The sequence below is a fragment of the Ceratotherium simum genome, chromosome 9 (assembly GCF_057802395.1).
Source record: "Ceratotherium simum simum isolate JZ-2026a chromosome 9, ASM5780239v1, whole genome shotgun sequence".
NCBI classification, from domain to species: Eukaryota; Metazoa; Chordata; class Mammalia; order Perissodactyla; family Rhinocerotidae; genus Ceratotherium; species Ceratotherium simum.
The window spans coordinates 48,598,823-48,616,183 of record NC_141908.1 but is presented as its reverse complement, the minus strand read 5'-3'; the positions used below and the strand labels follow the sequence as shown (position 1 = coordinate 48,616,183).

Genomic DNA, 17,361 nt, shown 5'->3' with positions numbered 1-17,361 from the left:
TTTTCTCTGAATGTGGTGACATATAATGTTCCTGAGCTTTCTCTAACATTGTGCAGTTGAAACAACACAAGCCCCTGGGTACAAATCTCAGCTTTGTCACTTACTAGCTGTGTGGCACTAGGTCAGTTACTCCACTTGTCTTTGCTTCAATTTTTTCAGTGGTAAGAAGGGCTTTTAATACCTAACATATTACACAGGACAGTTGTGAAGATTTACTGCAAAGGCTCTATTACACCATCTGGAATATAACATACATAACCTCGGTAAACATCTCTTTCCCCTCCCTGCTTAGGGCCTAAGTCTCCTAGTAACATTAAGTGTCTACTATATCTCCAAGAAAACCTACTATTATATAATCAAATATAAGACGAAAATATGCACTTTCATTACATCTGTGGCTAAATAAAGGGAGTACAGGAGTTATCAGAACTCTGCAGAATTAAGTGATATGGCCAAAACTTACACAGTAACCTTTAATGTCAGTTCTGCTGCTAACCTTGACCTGTGTCATGATGCACCATGTGTGTGATAGTGCACCAATCGCCTCACTCACAACATAGCCTCTGCAGAACAGTACCATTAATTTTCTACATAGTTGAGCCCTAAGAGCAGTATACAGCCTCCCATCAGTTGGCAACTGCTATGAGACAATCTATAGGCAGAACAAGAAATATTGGCCAAATTTAAAGTGCTTTTTCTAAAATACTTTAATTCTCTCAAATCACAATAGCCTCATAGACATTGCCAACAGCTCAACTCGTATTTAAAATGAAAATAATTGGCCTTAACTGCTTTTAGTTAAGTTTCCAATCTTGGGTAGATTGAATTTGGATTATAAATTTAGATTTGGGGAGGCCTATAAATAAACCTCAAAGACCTGCTTCCCCAATAGTCACTTGGAATCTGCTCAAATTTTCCCAAAGGAAAAATGGCTGGGTATCCTGTTGCTTTGTCCCAGTAGCTACCCTCCCTGCCTCCACCATTTTACACACGACCACATTCACCCCATACATTACTAGGTGCTACATTCAAACATCAGGAGTCACGTGCAATGTGCCAACTTTTAAGACATTTATAGTCAAATTGGTAATGGGTGAGGATTCTTTTAAGCCTTCTGTTGGCCCCTTGCCAAGGGATGCGGCTGCCATGAACTAATCACAGAAGGGTGACTAGCCAGGAAGAAGCAGAAGGCACCTGCCCCTGTAACAGCGGGAGGTGGGAGGTGAGTGCAAGGGAGGGAGGGAGGACAAAAAACAAGGAGAAAAAGAGAGGGCAGACCAGACTTGATTCCCAAGAGGGAGCAACAGAGTGCTGCCTTCTCAATAATCTAAAATATAGTTCTCCTGATGGCAAATTAAGATACAAGACCCAGAAAATCGCATGGTTGGGGCAATAAGGAAGAGGCCCTGGAAAGGAGCCACATCACGTTAAGTGTTACAGGTTATGGCTCCCTATCTAAGGTACTGAACAACTTTACTAATAAGGAGATTCAGCTGCCCCTGGAGAATCCCACAAGGTCAGAAATCGTTGCTTACTCAACTTTGCAGTTGAAAGGGAACCAGGCACCAAGAGATGTACATCATACATACACCCTCTCATTTAATCCCCAGAACGACCCTATAAACAGGAGTTATTTCCCCTTTACAGAAGAGGCAACTGGGAAAGTTAAATTACTCACTAAGAGTAACATACCTTGAGCCAGGACACAAACCAGGCACATTTGATTTCCATCCTCAAATTTGTTCAAGATCAATTGCCTCCTTAGCCCCTTCACCTGCACTTAGGAGGTAACCAATAAATATTACATTTAACAGCAAACTTCTGTACCAGAAGCCATGCTGACCTCCTAAGGCTGATCACACTGTCCTGGCTCCAGCAGACGTGCCTTTACTAAAGCCAGCACCGCTGAGCTCCAGGCTTTGTTCCTCTCTCCCTCCCGGCAGAGACAAGCTGTGTCCTCAGAATCGCCTGGGCAAATTCTAAATCTCTGTGGTTCAAAGATATTCACTGTGTGTTCTGACATTTCTCATGTGGGGCTTCAAAAGCCTTGGCTTCTAGAGGCACAGCAGGCATGGCTCCCTACTGAAGTAGGACACCTTTTCTCACCCACTTCTGTCACGTCGCTACACAGCAGTAAGCCGAGGGCTCTGAGGCTCTGAACTCAGATGGGTTTTGCATCTTTTTTCTGTGTGTAGTAAAGCCCAAGTTGACAGCCCTGTGAACCCACATGGTTTCTGCCTCCTTGGGGTTCCATAGAATAAAAGAGCTCTATTCTAAATTGAGAAGCTGCTCTCCTTGTATCTCCTTGGATCTCTCCTCCCCAAATGACAAACACCAGAGCCACCTCTGCTAGGGAATGTGCCTATGGCCAGCGCATGGTTGTGACAGACTACTAACTATTCGTTGCTGCTCTTGTTATACCAACTTGACTAACAGACAATTCGATGATGTTGAAGGTAGGTAACATTCACTATCCCTTACTGTGTGCAAGACACCTCTCTAAACACTTCATATATGTTAACTCTTGTAGTCTTCACAACGACCCTATGAAGTGGGCACTATCAATACGCCCATTTTACAGATAAAGAAACTGAAGCTTAGAGTGGCCATACGACTCTCCCAAATACCCCACAGGTTTTTATTAGAGAGAAGACTTGAACTCAGACTGCCTGGCTCCAGAGCTCACCCCCTACACCACTACCCTGTACCATCGGTCCTGCTGTAGGGCCTATTGTGAAACTGTGAATGTCTTCCAATGCTATGTGAGCATAACACGAATTTCATATTTGCTTATGTGTGATATCTCTGCCAGAAACACTAGGTAAATGCAGAAAACTGCAGTGAGTTGACCTGAGCAGTGTAGGAATACACAAAACACACATACAACACACACACACGCACCCCTCAAACATCTCCAGGTTACCTCAGTTCACACATTTCATGAGATATATCCACCTAACGTTATAACTTTCTTTCTGATTTCAGATCACCCTCCTTCCACTGCTTCACAGTAACTTATGAGCTTCCGACTCTGTTACGGACTGAATTGTGTCCCTCTCACCCCCAATTTCATGTATTAAAGCCCTAACGCCCAATGTGACTTATTTGGAAATAGAGCCTTTAAGGGGGTAATTAAGGTTAAATGAGGTTATAAGAGTGGGGCCCTATTCCAATATGACTGGTGTCCTTATGAAAAGAGGAAGGGACACAAAGGATGAGCATGCACAGAGAAAAGACCACATGAGGACACTGAGATGGTGGCCTCATGCAAGCCAAGGAGTGAGGCCTCAAGGGAAACCAACCTGTGACACCTTGATCTTGGACTTCAGCCTCCAGAACTGTGAGAAATAAATTTCTGTTGTGTAAGCCACCTAGTCTGTGGTATTGTGCTATGGTGGCTCTAGCAAACCAATACACCAACACCAACTTACAGGCAAACTTCAGGTCTTTTTCAAGGTAAAGTGTCATACTTATTACAGTCTTTCTGTATTTCTTAACCATTTAACATGTGTAAAACTGTTTTTATTAGGATCCTATCTTTTTTTTTAAATGTGTCACTGATGAAATTTTTGAGTGTTATGCCCCTGACTCATTTTTCTCATAAGCCTTGTGTTGCATGTTTTGCTTTGTTGTGCAATTTTGCATAGTGTGGCAATTTTTAGGAATGCATATGTCATGTTATAGCATAACTGACTGTACTGTCACTCAGGAGTAAATGATTTATAGATTCTGAAGATGAAGCATAACATACAGTGTTTCTACAGCCTTCTTCAGGCACTCTGATGAGGCATAATCTATAAAAAATCTCAAGACGGGCAAGCACCAAGCTTAGATACACAGCGTGTATGTGTATTTGCGTGGGCACATCTATAGACTACAATACTGTATAAATAGTAAAAGTTAAACAATTTATTTCTGGGTGGTAGGCTTTGGAGTGTTTTTTCCTCAAATTTTATGAACAACATGTATACTTTTATACATCCTCTATAATCAAAGTTGATTGTAATAATTTTCATGATTTTGCTCTAAATAAGAAATAAATAACTTTTAAAATAGATTAGACAACAAAGAAAAATGGCATATAGATTCAAAAAATGGCAGACAAGAATTAAATAAGAACATTAGGCCTTAATAAACTCAGTTATTCCTCTATATACTCTGTCCTTTTCATCACCATCCAACTGCATGTTGAATAAAATCATTAGAAAAATTATTTACAGAGCCTTGAGAAATTTAGGATTTAAAGAAAACTGACCAGCAGTACCTAATATGTAGCCAGCCTGACCAAAGTATGGCCTCTCTGATATTTTCAGCAAAAATCTGTTTTCCTTAATTAGCCAGTACACATGAATTAGAGGCCTAGCCATATGCCAGCAAGGAATGTGAGAGGCTTGATCTAAATGGAAAACCTGAGCTCACTTGCCACAGATGGTAGGTCTGGAATAGAAAGATGGAGAAAGATTTCAAAAGCTTACTCAAGGCAAAAAGCAGACTGTCTATAGTCCAGTTCATCAATCTTCAGAATTCGTACATGCAAGTTATAGTGCCTTGAGAATACTAACAAGTTCAAAGAGGGCCTGGTTGAGTGAAATGAAACTGCACAGCATCAAGGCACCATGTTCCGGGAATACCAGAGATGGGCATACTAATTAAAAAACTGTCCTAATGTTTCTATTAAATGGCCACACTCTGAGCAATGGATCCCTGTGCCTGGTGCTACAAGACCACATTCTCTTTCAGAAACTCTGAAAGAACTGCTAATAGTACCGTAATCCTAAAGCAGGGTTTAGCAAACTATGGCTCGCTGGCCAAATCCAGCCTATCATCTGTTTTTTTCCAGCCTATGAGTTTAGAATCATTTTTAAACAGCCGCAAAAAACTTTTTTAAAGAATAATGCTTCATGACACATGAAAATGATAAATTCAAATTTCAGTATCCATAAATAAAGGTTTATTGGAACCCAGCATGCACATTTGCTTTGTCTACGGCTGTTTTTGTGCTACAACAGCAGAGTTGTAATTGCAATAAGGTTCGTGTGGTCTATAATTTTTACGTTCTGGCCATTTACAGGAAAAGTTTGCTGACCCCTGCCCCAAAGTTAAAACTGACCTGAATACAACCCACAGATTTAAAACCATTTAAAATAGTCAAAAGCAGTCTTGAACATCAAGACGTTCACTGACTCAACCAAATCTGAACAATAAAAAAACCTGTAACGACGTACTTTGGATGACGGAAGTTGTTCATCAGTTCAGGGACTATTTGGTATCAGTGGCAAATCACCACCATCACAACAGCAACAAAACAACTCAACCCAGGACTTTTCAAGAACTAAGAGGTTGTCCTCCAATTTCATGATTTTTTTTTTCCATACTCACGATCAACACCAACACATTGCTGATCATGTATCCCAGTACTGAAAAAATGAAGACGCTATTTTTCTAGATGATAAAACTTTCTTATTCTCTCCTTCCAAAACTGCACCAACCTTCAGGAGAACTTTGACAATAAACTTTGTAAATGATGCTCATGTCATGATATGATGGAGAAAGTAATCAAAACCGAATTTTCTCTTTGGCAAAATTTCATCCTTCACCGGAGTGTGGAATATATGGAAGGTTCTAAAACAGTTTACAAATATTCAGTTGTTTTTTTTTGCAAACAGGTGACTGGCTTACGAAAACTTGTTGAATATATTCACCACACAATTTCCTCAGATCAAAGATTGATCTGAAATAAACGGATATGAGACTCAACTTGTTTTCTCCTGTACAACCCTGTTCCCTTCCCCCCCCTCAATTATTAGGCTCTACTTTCTTACTAAAGTCACAAGACAGTATTGCTGATTTGTCCAAGTAAAACAGTTAAACGAAGTAAATACAGTGATGGAGTTGGTGGCATGAGGGCAATTGTTTAACTCACTGATTTCTCATTGCTGAATTATCCTTAGGTCAATGGAATCACAAATTAAGATGGCAGGGCTTCTTTGCAGAAATAAAGTCACAATTTCAAAAGGTTTCCAGATTTTGTTCAGTCTGTTGCCACTGAACAGAAGCATCCAAATAGCATCCAAATACGGCAGCATTTCAATATGGCAGTTTTAATCAGCATCAACTCTAAAATGGAATTCCTAAAGAAAAGACAATCTTGGGCCCTCATCTTACAACAAGGCTCCATACGGAGTAAACTTCAATCCAAATAAATGAGTACTAATCTGTGAAGTGTGAAAATTCCTTGTCCTCTATCTTCAGGTTATCATATGGGAGATTTACCTGTCCAGTCAATTGGAGACTGCTTAAATGAAAGCCATATATAATGTTTACTCCCGGGCATGTGCCATTAAATGTACTGCACAATATTCAAAAATGATGAGCACAGGTAGGACACAAATGAGAGGGAAGCCAGTTATTCTGATATCTTATCTCTGCCCCTTCCTGTTTCATCCTGCAGATATTTTTTATTGCAGATATTATTTATTTTTATATTATCCTGATGCAATTATTGGAGGAGGAAGGCAAAGCTTCAGCAGCCTCAAAGCATGATCCCCCAGCTAAATGGTTTCCATTTAGAACCAGTTTTTCCTAAAATGTCTCACATGATATCTCATTTTTATAAATTCTTCACTCCCTCTTGAAAATCTCTATTTCATTGGCCAATATGGATGTAAATGCTTCTAGAAGAAAGGTTCATCAAAACTAACACAGCTGTGAATGACTGACATCAAGCATGAAGAAAAAAAAATCATATCAATGTTTCAACACACTATTTGCTGAACAACTTCTATTCAGTCCATCTGTAATAAATGGGTGTGCCAAAAATTGGACATGCCAGCAGATGGTTACCAGCACTGTTTGGCATGCATATTGGTGCTATTTGACACTGATGAAAGATGAAATACAATTTCCTGGAAGGGATTCTATAGTTTCTAAAATAGTAACTTATATAACAGAAAAACTATGGAATCTTTGCATTTGGGACCTAGATCTACAAGACCCAAATTTGTGTTGTCATGCTTTCTAATTTGATTTTTAGAACAGCGGTATTTTTGAACAGAAGTCACTGCTTCTCAGAGATTAGTACTTCTTAACCAGAAACATGTGTCATAAGTTCTCAGGGCATTTCTTCCAAGATATACACATCCAGACCCCACCCGGGTCACTACAATTTATCAGACATCCTGGGATGGGGCCCGGGCATGCGTATTTTGAAAAGCTTGCCAGGTGATTGTGAAGTGCATCCCTGGTTAGGAACAACTTTTCCAGATCATTTTTTATACTGATGAGAAATAACTATGACACATACATGTGTATACATAGACCAATATAATTCTGTTTTATTCCTCGTGGTGTTATCTAAATGTTCTCCTTTGCCATCCTATTCTTTCCTCTGAACTTCTGTCTTTGAAATTGTCTTGGAGGTTTCCACAGTTTGTAATTTTCCCAGATCAATTTTAGGTGAAATCAGTGTATGTCAGGCACTCTTCATTTTGCCGAGCAGGATGCCAACTTAGATCAGCAAATCCTTCCAAAACAATGCCATCTTAACCTACAGTCCTCTCACAAATATTTATTCAGCAGAGTCTATATGTTGTAATAACAGGCTGAGAAGAATGCAAGAAAAACAAAATGTGGTTCTTGTACCCTCAAGGAGCATGTATGATACAATTAGGGTGAAAGTATACAGACAAGCTAAGAAAAGTTAAATAACCACATAAGAAAGCATGTGATTCAGTATTAACTTCCTAGTTCTTACGATAAGGACTCTAAGAATTCAGAAGAAGTAGTGCTCACTCCAGACCCAACAGTCATGCCACATTTCCGACAGAGCCTGGGGTTTGAAGGATAGGTCGTGGATAAATGGCAGGGCAGAGGAATGTAGCTGTTCCACGCCAGGAACACAGCACAAACCAAGGCAGGAATGAGCAAAGTATAGACAAGGAAAACACAGCCCTCTGGAAAGAAGGGGTCATTTGGGTGACTGACACCAAGCAGATGAAGGTCAGACTAGCTATGAGGCTAAGGAGCCTAATATTTGTCCTACGGTTGTAGAAAAATCATCAAGATTTTAAAGCAGTGGAACACGGAGAAAGTAATGTTTTAGGAAAATGTATTTTTTTTTGTAGCAAACAAAACATCTATGAATATGAGAAAAATAATAAGGAGACCTAGACAGCAATGAGGGTCTGGGCCATGGCAGTGGCTTTACAAAGAACTAATGGAGCTCAGTGGCTGACGGGTTTGACTTTCCAGCCTCTAAGAGAACAGAGGCCAACAAACAGCAGGAGCAAGAGGCGAGTCAGGAGTGGAAGCAAATCTGAGTTGCCAGCTGGAGCTAGCAGAACAGCGCCTCAGAATCAACATCTGCACTGGACACAGGGCTGTGGAAGAAGTGGGTGAGAAGAAATAACTTCTACACAGAGGATGGAAGGTGGAATGAGGAAATAAGAGGTTGAAGACTGAATCTGGAAAAGTAGCCCATTAAAGACCAGAGGGAAAACGCAGAATAACTGATGCAAACGAAAGCCCTCGGACAGGCAGGAGAATCCAGTGGCAACCGGGAAGCCAGGGAGAAAGAGTTTCAAAACAAAGTTCATCAACACAGTCTTCTGCAACAGAGAGGTCAAAGGCTACCAGTACTGACGCAGTTCTGGTCCCAGCAACCTCCCTGGGTGCCCTAACCCACAGTTGATCTTTCTCCTTTAATCTCTAGTTACTGACTGTCCATATCAATCATTTAGCACACATATCTGGTTATTTTTTAAAATCTATCATAGGCCCACACACACTCAGATATTATGTCATATCTCCTGGACACTATTATACTGAGCTTCTTAAGGGAAGAGATCATAATCAATACTTTATGCCCCCTCATCCCATTATACCTTCACATTGCCACGTCTCTAGCAATCATTTAGATATAATTTTAACTGATTGTAACTATGACCATCCTGGTGATTACGGTGTGTAGATAAAGACCAGCTGAATTCAGAGAGAAAACACAGACACTGGCATAATTTTGCACCTTGTTATTCCAAGTGTGGTCCATGGACCAGTGGCATCACCTGGGAACTTGTTATAAATGCAATCTCAGCTGCCATCCCAGACCAACTGAATCAGAATCTGCATCTTAATAAGATCCAGGTAGTCACCTGATTCCTACGTATACTGGTGTAGAAACCTATGTAGACTCAGTATAGTATAGAAAGGGCTAGCACTGAGTTACCAAAGAAGTTAGCTGGAGAAAGATGGCACATGAGTTAGAGCATGTGGGCACATGCCTAGACCCAACTTCACCCCTGTTCAGACGTGCAGCTTAATGATGGATCCCGGCCCTTTGTATATGTGGCAGGGCCAGGCCAGAAAGCAATTCCGGCTTTTGATCAGGAGCCCAGATGCATAAATCTTTCTTCCATAAACTGCCACTAAGTTCAGTTATAAGAAGGGCTTCGCAGATTGTATCTACTAGGTGGTTTTCCAGATTTTATAAATATCTGACCTTCTGAAGACCCTGTTTATGCTCTCCATATTTATCCAGGCCTAAATTTATGATATTATTCTGCCTCTCACTCATTTCTCCTATAACATTAGGCTTCCCTCTAAGCTTTCGATTGCAACTGCTAAAATACTTTTTTGGCATAATTGGAAGCTAAATCTGCAAGTGCAACTTTAATCCCAAATAGAAAGAGCCTGCAATAAAGGGAGCTACACTGACAGCACATCCAAAGTGGACCAGGCGTCAGGAAAAAGGTTGCAAAGGAAATAACTGTTAGACAAAGGCACAGACATATCCCGAGGGATGAAGACCAAACAGAGTAACGGGTTTCCAGGCAGAATCTTCCCTTTGTTAGGGATGTGCTCAATGCTTCTGTATTTCTTTCTCTAACATTCCTAGAGATAAGTTTATTGAGTGTCACTACTTCAAAAGATCACTGTGCTAGAAGAGTTTTCTGTGGGTGTTTTATTATTTTTAACAGTTTTATTGATATATAATTTATATGCCATAAACTTCACATTTCAGAAATGGTAGAGAATTTCACTCCTTCCCCCAGCTTCAAGTAATGCTTTATTAAACTCACCCAGGAATATAATATAGCCATTTCCTAAATCTCCAGGAATATAGGACATCGTCATGGCCCTCTGATAATATATCCTAGCTTCTCAGCTTTTATCAGTGGAAAGAATATCTTGGCCAAGTCTCCTCTATTAAAATTCAAACTATAAAAGTAATGACTTTCAGTGCTATATTCCAGAGGGGGCTGATTGAAAATGCCACCGTAGGCCACTATAATCTGCCTATTTTGTAGGAAATCCATTAGGAAGCGAACTGCATTTACTGCATCCAAAGTGGAAATTACAAATTCTTACAAACTACTATTCCCCTGCTTTTTCGTGGGCTATTTTTCCGCCAGATGGCATGCTTTCCAGGGGCTGCCAGAGCCTGCACCAAGCCATTATTTTCACCTCAGGGATGGTATGAGTACTTAGGCAAGTTTCTCTTTCAAAAAGAAAAACAGCAACTTACATGCTCTCGCAGAACCTCGTCAGCGTGCTTGGCTTCTCCTGGTTGCGTCTCTGTCGAAACCAGCGTTGTATGCTGCGAACATCCCAGTCCAACTGCTTGGAGAGGCCTTCCAACCTCTTTTCATCAGGATGCTATGAAACAGAGTACCAGGAAAATCATTTTCATCTTCACCATAAACAGATCTGCCCTTATCTATATTTGAGACTTTTTCCCCCTATACTTAATATCTACTACTGAGATTTCTATATTTATCACTGAGGACCCAGGCCTTCCATTAGCAGCATGAACACAACCACTTACGACAAGAAAAGTTATTCTTTCTGAAACAACACTGAAAAATATGAATCTTGCTCCAATGCGAAGATTCGACGGAACAGCCAACTGGCTGAGTCAGCTCCATTAGCCTTCAAGAAAAGGAGTTAGGTGAAGGCGAATTTGCAAAGAGGCATCAATCAAATATTTTGCTTTCTCAGGAAAAAATGTGATAACCAATTATCACATATCAGGATAACATAAGACAGACAAAAAGCATAGAATAATCCCAAAATACTTCACTTTAGCCTAAAGTACTAATTCCACTACGAAACATGTTTTCTCTTTCTTCCTCTTCTCTCTCCCTCTCCTCTGTTCTTCACAAATTCTTTTTCTATTCTTTTTCTTGCTCATTCATTTTGAGCAGATTCCCATCAAACCTTTTACAATGACTATGCATTACTTGAAGACATGAACTTGGCCAAGTGGAAAGAGACCCTGTTTATGCTTGCTTTATGATGATATTATTCTGTCTCTCGCTCATTTCTGTAACATTAGGAGACGACAGACATAGATTCAATTTCTCCCTCCAATGACCTCTCTGAGCCTCAGTTTCCTCACCTGATTAAAAAAAAGGTTATTTATCCACCTAAATGGGACTGTGGTGAGGACCAAATGCAACAACGTATGTAAAACTCAGTAAATGTTAGTTCTCCTCTTTCCTATCCCTCCCCTCTCCTCACTGCCTTAGACAGCATCCTGCCAACAATCATGTGAGGGTAACCTGCCATAAAACAAACCTAAGCCAATTCTGTTCTATGCGTTCATTTGTTCTATCTTTGCTTTAATATTAATATGTTAGTGATCAGAAGAAATAACCAAAAGTGGGGTGGAGGAAGGCAGGCTGACCAGCTTTCAAGTTATAAGGGTGGAATGTACATATGACATCTTTTTAAAGCAATTCAAGGTGTCACACACAGGAAACACAGCAAATGGCCCTCGTGTTATGACTGAGGTTATAAAACGCGCTGAGCTTGTGTCTATGAAAGTTATTTCCCAACTTTCAGTGAGGCGTGTACTTTGAGTTGCTTTTTTAGTAGTCATGACACCATCTACACTCTCCTTTTGTGTCTCTTAGTTAAAAAATATGGGAAAGAGAAAATTCACAACCTACAATATACCTTGGCTATATCATTTCCCTAAAGGAATTCATTTGTATTTCAATTTATTGTCTAACTTTATTGAATAGGTAAAATATTCGCATGGTTCACAGATTTTAAATTATCTAAAGTCTCACCTTCCCACTTTGTTCTTACTATTTTCTCAGTTCCCACTCTCCCCTTCCTACCAGGTAACCAGTTATTAAATCAGTTTCTTTCCAGAGTTATTTTGTGCAAACATAAGCAAATTTGAATATCTATTCTTACATCCCCCTTGTCAAACAATGGTTGCATACTACATACATCATTCTAAACTTTGGATTTTTCACTTTACAATGTACCTTAGAATATTTCCATATCAAAATATAAAGAATGCCCTCCTTCATTTGTAGAACTATAAGGATATGTCATAATTTACTTATCTACTCCCATATTAATGGACCTTTAAGTAGCTCCCAAACTTCCACTACTATAAACAATGCTGCAATAAATAACCTTGCCATGGATCATTTTATACAGGCATATATACAGGGATAAATTCCTGGAAGGGAACATTGGAGATCACAGGGTCTCTGCACTCACAATTTATTTAGACATTAAAAAATGACCCTCATTAATGATTTTACCAAGGTATAGTCTCACAAGCAAGAGTGCCCATTTCCCAAAGCCTCATCAACAGAGTATGTTATCAGACATTTCAATTATTTTCCAGTCTAATATATAAAAAGTAGCATCTCATTATATTTTTAATTTGATTTCCTCTTTTTATGAGAAGCATCTTTTCATGTGTTTTAAAAGCCATCTGTATTTCCTTTTTATGAACAGTCTTTTCATATTTATTGTTCATTTTTTTCTTGATTTGTATGTATTTTCTTTATTGATTTGTAGAATTTCTTCATTTATTAGGGTGATTAAACCTGTGTCTGTACTATAAGTTGCATACTTTCTACCACTGTGTATTTGTTTTAGAATTAGCTTATTGTGTTTTTTGCTTGTGTTTTTCACTTGCATAAGTTTGTTAAAAACATGAATTTATCAATCTTTTCTGTATTGGGGTCATAATTAGAAAAGTCTTCCCTAATCCAAATGTTCAAGAAATTCTCTCACATTTACAGTTCTGATTCTAATACATTTACAGATTTGATTTTTACATTCAATATTTAGTGCATTCAGAATATATCCTGGTATCCAGTGGGAGGCATGAATTTAATTTTATTTCTTTCCAAATGGCTACCCAGATAGCCCAATACCATCGTGTATCTTTTCCTATGAGAATTCAAACCAATTCTTCCATTGTTCTATTCCTCATGTGCCAGTACATACAGTTAGCTTACTCAGATATCCTTATTTATTTTTCTATACGAACTTTAGAATTAGCTTGCCTAGTTTCAAAATTTAAAAATTGCCTATTGAAATTTTTAATGAGACTATACCAAGTTCTTAAATTAATATAGGGTGAATTAACATCTTTATTAAAATTTGTCTTTTGTGTCTTTCAACAGTGTTTGAAAATTTTCCTCACATACCTTGCACATTCTTGTTACATTCATTCCTAGGGATATTATCTTTTTGGTTTCTATTGTAAATAAGGAATTTTCTTCTATCTTCTAACTGCTTATAGTTTGCATATATATATCGTTACTAGTTTTGTGATAACATTTCATATTCTTTGTGGTAGATTTTCACTTGATTCCTTTAATTTTCCCAGTATACAGTCATATAATAGCATATTACTGGAACATAAACTCTATAAAAAGAGGAAATTTTTACTATCTTTTTTCACTAATACCTAGAATATAGTCGGGACTCAATAAATACTTCTTGAATGAATGAATAAATCTTCACAGAGCAATAGCTTTAGCTCTTTTTAATGTTTATGCCTTTAATTTCTTTTTCTTATCTATTTGCAAATTCAATGTACAACTTAGCACAATGTAGAACAGTGGTTATAACAAGCATCCTTATCTGCTCCAGACTTTAGTGGGAATACTGCTATGATTCTCACTAAGCAAAGGCCAGATTTGGGGCTGATGGATAAATGTATTTACCATGTAAAGGAAACCACCTATCCCTAGTTAGATAATTGTATTTTAATCAAAATGATGTTAGATTTCAGCATCCCTGGAGATGATCACGTAATTTTTCTCCTTAGATCAATTAATATGATGAATTACATAAATAGATTTTTTAATATTAAATACAAGTAAAGCCTTGCATTCCTAGAACGAACCCTATTTGGTAACGATGAATAATTCTTTTAATGTGCTGCTAAGTCACATTTGCTAATTTTTTATTTGGGATTTTTCATCAATATTAATAAGTACAATTGGTCTCTAGTCTTATTTTATGGGGAAATCTTTTTCAGACTTTGCTATTAATTTTTATTGCTACATAAAAAGAGAATTTGGACAGTTTTCTGAATTTTCTATGCTTTGATATAGTTTAAAATAGCATTGTAATTATCTGCTCTTTAAGAGTGTGTCAGCATTTTCCTGTGAGATCATCTGAGCCTGGTACTTTTTGCGGTTTAGCTCTTTGATTTTGTCTTTATATACACACATACACACACACACACATTTACACACACACACACATATATACACACACACACACATATATATACACATACACACACACATATCCAATAAATTATAGTTGGTAAACTATATTTTCTTGGAATAATTTGTTTTATCCGAATTTTTATATTTTATTTGCCATGTTAATAGAAATATATCCTTTTTATTCTCCTCCATTTCTGTGATTGCTGATTATTATGTTGTGAATTTGTGTTTTGTTTTTTTTCTTGATTGGGTTAGGTGATTTTCTGTAAGAAAAAAAAAAGGTACTTTTGGATTTTCAATTCTATAGTCTTCCTAATTCAATTTCTAGATTTATCCTTATTAATTTCTTCCTTCTGCTTGCCTTTATTTATTTTCTTGTTCTCTTACTAATGTTTAAGTAAGTGGTTAACTATTTTTTTATATATATATAGGAGTTGTCATCTGAGCACTGCTGTGGCATAGTCCATATGAACAGCGCTTTCATCATCACTGTTTTCTAAATATTGTAAAATTATATTTTCACCCAAGAGTTAATTAAGAAAGCAAGCGGCTTTCTGTTTTCTGATTTCCAGTATTATTAAATTGTGCCTATTTTTGAAATTTATTACAGTTTCATATACATTAAAAGGCCAATTTTTGAACTATTTATCAGGTACTCAAAAAAAAAGTATAGTCTCTATATTCCCAATACAGGGTTCCAAATGTACCCCTTAGATCTTCCTCATTAATTATGCTTCTTAGAATTTTTTGTTCACTTGATCTGCCACAACACAGAGGTAAATTAAAATTTCTTACTATCAAATTATTTTTCTTTCATTCTTTTTTAGGAGTATATGGATATACCGTTATTCAATGCATATATAGTCATAACTATTTTGTCTTCATTGTGAATTGTATCCTGTGGCAACAAAAAGCCAATTCTTCATTTTGTTACCGCACAATGTGGGGTCTTCTGCTCGCCGCAAGACACGCCAATAGTCAAGAGGCAAGGTGGTAGGAGAAAAGGGACTTTTTTATTACAGCTTGCTAGCAAGAGGGAAGATGGCCAACTCATGTCCAAAAGAACCATCTTAAGGGGGCACAAAATCTTATAGCAGTTATATAGGCCATTGGGTTACTGGGGAGGGGGTTAGGAACGTTGACCTTCTGGTGTTACAGACTGAGAGTGCCACACGAGATCTTTCAGTTTTCACTGATGATGGCTATCAGCACAGATTCTCTGTTCGGGGGTCATCATATTCCTAAGCAACTCAAAAAAACAAAGTTATCATCTTATCACAGCTAGGAGGTACATGCACAAGCAGGGGTCGTAAAATCTACAGAGCAGTTAGATCTCCTGGAGGGTATGTATCCAGCTGGGTTAGTTTGTCAGAGGTCATTCAAAGTTACAATAGAGTTTTTCGTTTCTACAATATGGTTTCCCTTATGTCAACCTTGTCTTGAGCCAGTATCAATTTCATTTAATCCTTTCTGGCCTGAATACCACCTTTATATAAAAATAGAAACCATACTTTATTATTTATATTTGCCTGTATAACTTTACTCATACTCTTATTTTCAATATTTCTAATTACTTTATGTGAAGGGATCTCATAAGCTCTGTGACCCAAACTGCAATTGTTTTTTATTAGATGAGTCAAACCTATTTACATGTGTTGATGTAATTGATAAGCTTGTTTATAGTTCCCTCACATTAATTATGTTATGCTTTCTGTTTCGATAATTTTAAAAAACATATATTTTTATTTTAACAAATCAAATATGGTTTGTTTTAGTTTCCTTCTTTTTGTGGGTAATTTTTGTTCTAGTGGTTATCCATATAATCATAATCCTCTTCTTCTATTTGTTTTCAGTCAATAATAATTCCATATGAGCAATATTTAAAACTAGTATATTTCCTCCTCCTCCTCCACCCAATTTTAGTCAATAATTTTATCTCTCTTAGAATTTACTCTTATATTGTTAAATACGCTTGTACTTCTATTACTCAATTTAGCTGCTTAAACTGACATGCTTTGACTCCCAGCTACTAGAGATTATGCAATTAGAGAATTTAATCTACTTCCCACCTTCTTTCCCCTTCCCCTCTCAATTACTGTTAGTTGTATCATTTCTACATCGTGAGAGTATATAATGTTCACATTCTGTTCTGTCATCCTAATTCTCACATTTCCTTCCAACTTAGTTCTACAGTTTAAATGTATTCAAAACTTACCAACATTCCCATTTATCCCTTGGTTGGCTGAAATTAATGATTTAATAGCTTCTTCAAGAAAGACTCTTGGGAACAATTTCCCCAAATTTTTGCATGTTCAAATGCTTGTCTTTAGCCTTCACACAGTAAAAACAATTTGGACAAAATAATTAGTCCACATTTTCCTTGAAAATATTGGAAATGTTGTTCTGTTGAATGTTGCTATAGAGAACATATAAAGTCATACTGATATTTTTCCCTAAATAAGTGATTTGATTTTTGCTTGGCAGCTCAAAGAATTATTTCTTTCATTTTTCAAGTCTAATAATTTTAATAAGTCTTGAGGTTAAGCTTCCTGAGTGAATTTTTACTACATCTTCATTAACATACTAAAATAAATCTCCATTTATTTTAGGAAAATTTTCTTGAATTATATCTTTCAATATTTATTCTACTTTGCTTTTCCTTAGGAGATTTCAATTATGCAGATGCTGGATCTGCTTGGTCTATATATCTAATTATTTGTAGCTCTTTTTGTTTCATTTAATTTCGTTTTATTATTTCTATCTCCCATGTTCCTTGCTGAATTTTATGCAGTCTAGTATTTCCTGTGTTCTTTCCAACTTTGTCTTCATTTCTGTGATGGTTTTAGTACTTTTTTCCTGAACCTAC

The 17,361-nt window shown here is 37.4% G+C and overlaps 1 protein-coding gene across 2 annotated transcripts in view; it reads right to left on the bottom strand.

Moving 5' to 3' along the window:
* Positions 1–17,361, bottom strand: part of CERS6 (ceramide synthase 6) — a 325,151-nt gene that overhangs the window by 211,306 nt on the left and 96,484 nt on the right. For both annotated transcript variants that reach the window (XM_087435341.1, XM_087435342.1), the window contains exon 3: positions 10,523–10,653. In XM_087435341.1, the coding sequence (XP_087291467.1) occupies positions 10,523–10,653 (131 nt within the window). The remainder of the gene's footprint in view (positions 1–10,522; positions 10,654–17,361) is intronic.